The 7,379-nt window shown below is 43.1% G+C and overlaps 1 protein-coding gene across 3 annotated transcripts in view; it reads right to left on the bottom strand.

Moving 5' to 3' along the window:
- Window positions 1–3,902: 3,902 nt before the first annotated feature.
- The window catches only part of XPO1 (exportin 1), a 60,488-nt gene continuing 57,011 nt past the window's right edge, over window positions 3,903–7,379 (bottom strand). For all 3 annotated transcript variants that reach the window (XM_054474137.2, XM_063648686.1, XM_054474138.2), the window contains 2 exons: window positions 7,115–7,211; window positions 3,903–4,937 (listed from right to left, as the gene is read on the bottom strand). In XM_054474137.2, coding sequence (XP_054330112.1) covers window positions 4,791–4,937; window positions 7,115–7,211 — 244 coding nt within the window. In that variant the 3' untranslated portion in view covers window positions 3,903–4,790. The remainder of the gene's footprint in view (window positions 4,938–7,114; window positions 7,212–7,379) is intronic.

Below are 7,379 nucleotides of genomic sequence, written 5' to 3'. Positions count from 1 at the left end.
CGTGAGCCACCGCGCCCGGCCAAGTGTGTATAACTGTTGATCAACATTTTGAAGACCAGTTATGACAGTTAAATTATTTGCCACAACTCAAATGAACAGCAGAGCACTTTATCACAAACTAACATTCACCCTGGAATGTACTATACAGTCAACCTATTCTGTCCCCTTCCATCTCTCCATTCCTGTGCCTTTCATCTTTTTATTTTATTTTATTTTTTTTGAGATGGCGTCTTGCTCTGCTGCCCAGGCTGGAGTGCAGTGGTGCAATCTCAGCTCACTGCAAGCTCTGCCTCCTGGGTTCACGCCATTCTCCTGCCTCAGCCTCCCCAGTAGCTGGGACTACAGGCGCCAGCCACCATGCCCAGCTAATTTTTTTTTTTTTTTTTTTTTGGATTTTTAGTAGAGACGGGGTTTCACCGTGTTAGCCAGGATGGTTTCGATCTCCTGACCTCGTGATCTGCCTGCCTCGGCTTCCCATAGTGCTGGGATTACAGGCGTGAGCCACTGCGCCTAGCCAATTTTTCTGTTTTTTTAGACATGGTTTCACTATGTTGGCCAGGATAGTCTCGAACTCCCGACCTCAGATGATCCGCCCACCTCAGCCTCCCAAAGTGCTGGGATTACAGGCGTGAGCCATCGCGCCTAGCCAATTTTTCTGTTTTTTTAGACATGGTTTCACTATGTTGGCCAGGATAGTCTCGAACTCCCGACCTCAGATGATCCGCCCACCTCAGCCTCCCAAAGTGCTGGGATTACAGGCATGAGCCACCACACCCAGCCGCCTTTCATCTTAATTTCACTTTTATGCTTCACAGTCTGATTCTATGTCCTTTGCTCTTTCTCTGCATATTTTTCTTAGTCAAAGCCTAAATTAAATATTTCCTTCATGTGAGCATAACGTTTCTTCAGCTTCCACTTTTTATTTCTCCCTCTGATTCTGTTACAAGTTTAATACAAATTTCTTCAAGCTACTGCATTCATAAGAATTATTTATGGCCAGGCGCCATGGCTCACGCCTGTAATCACAGCACTTTGGGAGGCTGAGGTGGGTGGATCACAAGGTCAAGAGTTCAAGACCAGCCTGACCAACATAGTGAAAGCCCGTCTCTAGTAAAAATAGAAAAAAATTAGCCAGGTGTGGTGGTGGGCACCTGTAATCTCAGCTACTCAGGAGGCTGAGGCAGGAGAATCTTGGGCCCAGGAGGCAGAGGTTGTAGTGTGCCAAGATCGTGCCACTGCCCTCTAGCCTGGGCGACAGTGAGAGACTCCATCTCAAAAAAAAAAAAAAAAAAAAAAAGGCTGGGTGAGGTGGCTCACACCTGTAATCCCAGCACTTTGGGAGGCCGAGGCGGGCAGATCACGAGGTCAGGAGATAGAGATCATCCTGGCTAACACGGTGAAACCCTGTCTCTACTAAAAATATAAAAAATTAGTCAGGCCTGGTGGCAGGCGCCTGTAGTCCTAGCTACTTGGGAGGCTGAGGCAGAATGGTGTGAACCCAGGAGGCAATTTTGAGACGGAGCCTTGCTCTGTTGCCCAGGCTGGAGTGCAGTGGTGTGATCTCGGCTCACTGCAACCTCTGCCTCCTGGGTTCAAGCGATTCTCCTGCCTCAGCCTCCCAAGTAGCTGGGATTACAGATGTGTGCCACCACATTGAGCTAATACTTATATTTTTAGTAGAGACAGGGGTCTTACTATGTTGCCCAGGCTGGTCTTGAACTCTTGGTCTCAAGTGATCCACCCACCTCAGCCTCCCAAAGTGATGGGATTACAGGTATGAGCCACCAGGCCTGGCCTAAATTTAAAAAAAAGACAGGGTCTTCCTATGTTGCCCAGACTGGTCTTGAACTCCTGAGCTCCAGCAATCCTCTCACCTGCCAGTGCTAGGATTACAGTTGTGAGCCACTGCACCCCACAGAGATCTCACTGTGTTGTCCAGGCTGCAGTGCAGTGACAATTCATAGGCCCAGCATGCTTTGAACTGCATACTTTGAGGTGATCCTCCTGCCTCAGCCTCCCAAGTAGCTGGGACTACAGGCGTGTTCCACCACTTTCCTGGCTCAAGGAATCCTGCCTCAGCCTCCTGGGTAGCTGGGAGGACAAGTGTGTGTCACCACACCTGGACAACTGGGGGTGTATTTGTATCTTATGGGATGGATATTTGGTGATTTGTTGTGAGCAAATTGATACCCTTCTGTTTGTGGAAATTCTCTTGAATCCTTTTTTCCATACACTCCATTTTCTTCTATTTGGAACTCATGTTTACTTATGAAGTGGTCCTCAAATTTTTAAAAGTTTATATTTTGCATCTTTTTCTCTGTTCCCTCTATTTTTGGGGGGGAGATTTCTTCATTTTTTTTTTTTTTTTTTTTTTTGAGGAGTCTCGCTGTCGCCCAGGCTGGACTGCAGTGGCGCCATCCCAGCTCACTACAAGCTCCGCCTCCCGGGTTCACGCCATTCTCCTGCCTCAGCCTCCCAAGTAGCTGGGACTACAGGCGCCCACCACCACGCCCGGCTAATTTCTTTGTATTTTCAGTAGAGACAGGGTTTCACAGTGTTAGCCAGGATGGTCTCCATCTCCTGACCTCGTGATCTGCCCGCCTCGGCCTCCCAAAGCGCTGGGATTACAGACGTGAGCAACCACACCTGGCCTCTGCAACTCGTTTATTTCTGCTATTCTCTAATTTCCAAAATTTTGTTTTCTTGATGTACCTTCAGTGTGGTATTGTTTTCCTTGGTTGCAAAAACCTCTCAACTTTTCTAAGTGTACTGGTGATAGTTTTTTTTGTTTACTTTTTTTGCCTGTGTAGTCTGTTTTCAACTTGCCTTTTTTTCTATTTCCATTTTAAAATTCATATTGAGACTGCCCTCAGATGTCTGATAATCCTTAGTTGTCCATTTACACACCCATTATATAAAATGTATAGGGAAGGCCAGGCACGGTGGCTCACGCCTATAATCCCAGCACTTTGGGAGGCTGAGGTGGGTGGATCACCTGAGGTCAGGAGTTTGAGACCAGCCTGTCTAAACATGGCGAAACCCCATCTTTAGTAAAAACACAAAAATTAGCTGGTTGCATTGATGCGTGCCTGCAGTCCCAGCTTCTCTGGAGGCTGAGGCTGGAGAATCGCTTGAATCCTGGAGGCGGAGGTGGCAGTGAGCCGAGATCACACCACTGCACTCCAGCCTGAGCAACAGAGCAAGATTCTATCACCCCCACACCCCTCAAAAAATCAATCAATCTATATCTGAGAGAGAGAGCGTCTCACTCTGGCTGGAGTGCAGTGGCACAATCTCAGCTCACAGCAAATTCTGCTTCCCAAATTCAAGAGATTCTCCTGGCTTGGCCTCCCAAGCAGCTGGAACTACAGGCATGTGCCACCACGTTTGGCTAATTTTTTATTTTTTTTGTAGAGACACCGTATTGGCCAGGCTGGTCTGGAACTCTTGGCCTCCCAAAGGGCAGGGATTACAGGTGTGAGCTACCAAACCTGGCTGCACTCACCCTTTTTAGAAGGCTCATGGCTACTTACTTAGTTTACTTACATTTTTTAAGAATACAATTAGTATTTGTACCAGGTTACATCTGTGTTCTCATTCTAAGGCTAATGTTTATTCTTTGTTACATTTAGATGCTAAGTAGAGTTAGACAAGAAGTGCCCTCTAATTCCAAATAAAGGTAAAATGAGTCAAAATGCCACAGGAGGAATTTGTTTCTTGAGAACAAAAGGTATCTTAGGAACATGTTCATTTTACACAACTGCTGCATTTACTAGTAACCATAACCTTAGAAATCTTGTTTGTAAATCAAGGGGTCCAACTTTATTTAAAATGTTACTTGATGGTTAAACACAAATACCCACTATCAATATAGGAATAAGTCTGAGTCAAAAAAGGAAAAATAAATGTAAACCAAGTTTATTTTGCTTTTTAAGTAGTGTTCTTAAAGCACTACAGCTTGGTAAACAATGTAAATTAGTATAAGTCATCTCAAAAGCCAGAGTTTTGTTTTGTTTTGTTTTTTAATGAGTTGTTAAAAAGATGCAGCCTATTCTAACAGGATAAATATTTTTAACCATTTCACTTCGAGTTAATGAAGGCTCACAAATGAGCAACACTCCTCATTGAGGAAAACAAAAAGCTGTTGTCGACAAGCGACAGCACACACACACAAAAACAAAAAGAACTGTAAAAATAACTGTGTTCCCATATTTTTGAAGTCGCTTTACAATGGGATGATATGCACATGATCTTGCTGCAATCTTGCCAAAGAGACTTTGTAGTACATGTAGTCTAGACAAACGATTCAGTCCAAGAGGTGCTAACTTCAGACAATGCAGCACTATAATCCTTTAAACAACGCAATTTGTTTTACTCATTATCTTTTCTTCTAGACTGAAATAGACTAGAAAGAAAATGCTCCCTAATTAAAAATTGGTATTGTTTACAGGAAAAATTGTATAATTTTGCATTAGAATTACAAGTATATGTTCAAATCGAATTTGCCTCCTCCCCCCAGCCCAGCCACAAAAATGGGCATGAAGTAAAATTTTTAAAAATGCCTTAATTTTCAACTTCATGCAAACTAAATAAAGATGACCAAAACAAAAGCTTAAACAATGGAAGGATATTTCACAGAAAATTTCTTATACAAAAAAACACATAAGAAAAAGGGCCACTAGGTGACAATTTAATTTACAAATTGGCATCATTTTGGTCGACAAATACCCACATGCTGTTTTCCTCTGCTAACAAGAGTTGCAGAGAAAAAAACAGCATGAATTTGGATTTTAATCACACATTTCTTCTGGAATCTCATGTGGATTAAAGATGCCAGGGACAGACATTTGACGTTTATGTTTCTCTTCATCAGCCTGCCGTAGGGCTATTTCTCTCTCTTCCAAAAACAAATCAGAAGTGTCTTCACCTGCAAATTCCTGTGAAAACAGATAGTTGAAATGTCAACACAATAAACTTCAATTAGCAAAGGAAATCATAGATGAGCAATTTCCTTTTTAGAGAAGGAATTTAAATTACAGGATAGTGACACAGTATACTACATAGCTGAATAAACCTCAAACCTGTTAACGGAGGAGGGGGAGGGGAAGATTACAAAAGAATCATGGGACCCGGCACGGTGGCTCACGCCTGTAATCCCAACATTTTGGGAGGCAGAGACGGGAAGAATACTTGAGGTCAGGAGACCACCCTGGCCAACATGGTGAAACCCTGTCATTACTAAAATTAGCCATGCATGGTGGCAGGCGCCTGTAATCCCAGCTACTTGGGAGGCTGAGGCAGAAGAATCACTTGAACCTGCATGGCCGAGGTTGCAGTGAGCCAAGGTCATGCCACTGCTCTCCAGCCTGGGTGATAAGAGCGACACTCTATCTCAAAAAAACAAAACAAAAAAACATGGTGTGATACCTTACAGTAAATATTCTTCAATGTGATTATTATGCATTGTATGCTTCTACCAAAGTATCTCATGCATCCCATCCCCTAAGTATATACACCTACTATGTATTCACACAAATTTTGTTCTCTTTGTGATAGAGTCTTGTTCTGTAGCCCCAGCACACTATCTCAACCTCTGCCTCCAAGGTGCAAGCGATTCTCCTACCTCAGCCTCCCCAGCAGCTGGGATTACAGGCACCACCACATCTGGCTCATTTTTTGTATTTTTAGTAGAGACGGAGTTTCACCATCTTGCCCAGGCTGATCTCAAACTCCTGAGCTCAGACAATCCACCTGTCTCGGCCTCCCAAAGTGCTAGGATTACAGGCATAAGCCACTGCACCCAGACACTTTTTTCTCCTGAAAGGCAGTCTTGCTCTGTCGCCCAGGCTGGCGTGCAGTGTTCTGATCTCAGCTCACTGAAACCTCTGCCTCCTGGGTTCAAGCGATTCTCCTGGCTCAGCCTCCCGAGTAGCTGGGACTACAGGCGCCTGCCACCAGACCTGGCTAATTTTTGTATTTTTAGTAGAGACGAGGTTTCACCATGTTGGCTGGGGTGATCCTGAACTCCTGACCTCAACTGATCCGTCTGCCTCGGCCTCCCAAAGTGCTGGGATTACAGGTGTGAGCCACTGCACCCGGCTAAAAATTCTTCATATGCCAAGATACCAAGAAAGATGTTTCTCCTAAGGCTAATAACTATCATTAAATTTAGTTATATTATCATTGTCTTTGTAGCTATCAGTTAACTTTTTTTTTTTTTTTTCCCGAGATGGGAGTTTCACTCTTGTCACCCAGGTTGGAGTGCAATGACGTGATCTCGGCTCACTGCAACCTTTGCCTCCTGGGTTCAAGCAATTCTCTTGCCTCAGCCTCTCAAGTAGCTGCGATTATAGGTGTGCGCCACCACACCTGGCTAATTTTTGTATTATTAGTAGAGACGGGGGTTTCACCATGTTGGCCATGCTAGTCTCGAACTCCTGACCTCAGGTGATCCACCCACCTTGGCCTCCCAAAGTGCTGGAATTACAGGCATGAGCAACTGCGCCCAGCCTAGGTAACTTTCATTAGTTTTTTAAAAATTGGCTAATATTTTTACAGTTAAAAAAAAGAAAAAAAACCTTTGTATTTTGGAGAAAATAAGAGCTTACGAGACTAATCCTTATTCAACAGTCATGGATTAACTATTCATCAACTACTTAGGGTTTCACAGTACTTCCAAATTTCTTTAAAGCAAGATGTTCAAAGAAAAACCCTTCCCAAAAGTATGAATAAAGCACTGTATAACAGCAGAAGACATTCTGTCTAGTAACTTTCACGGTTCCCTCAACTAACAAAATTGGTATAAAATTATAAAAAGAACTACCAATGTTTTTCTTACCCAATATTCCATTATACATTTAAGACTACCTAAAATGAATTACATTAGTAACAAGTTTATCCGAATAACATCTCAAACATATCTATCCTTGTTGGACTTTAGTTTTTCACTCTATTACCAGTCTCAGGTTTTTTGATTAGAGAGATTGTATAAACGTATTATCTTGAAACCCCATTTATTTAGCATGACAAATCAAGTGATAAAAACTCTACAATGTAACAATTAAGTGGTCACATTTACCCCCTAATATTTCTGCAAGAGCAAATAAATACATACCTTTATTTGAACTAGGAAATCTCTTAAATGTTCCTTGAAAGCAGGAATATCTTGATTTAAGCTGAAAAGCCCTGTCACAAAGAGCTTTACTTGAGCACTGCAAATCAAAACACAATGATTAAATAATGATTTATTTTTCCCCCGAGACAGAGTCTTGCTCTGTCACCAGGCTGAAGTACAGTGGCGCGATCTCTGCTCACTGTAATCTCTGCCTCCCGGGTTCAAGCCATTCTCCTGCCTCAGCCTCCCAGTAATGTTTTTTTTT

Source organism: Pongo pygmaeus, chromosome 12 (genome assembly GCF_028885625.2).
Source record: "Pongo pygmaeus isolate AG05252 chromosome 12, NHGRI_mPonPyg2-v2.0_pri, whole genome shotgun sequence".
Taxonomy (NCBI): Eukaryota; Metazoa; Chordata; class Mammalia; order Primates; family Hominidae; genus Pongo; species Pongo pygmaeus.
Note: the sequence above shows the minus strand (reverse complement) of the source record. Positions and strands in the feature narration are given on the sequence as shown.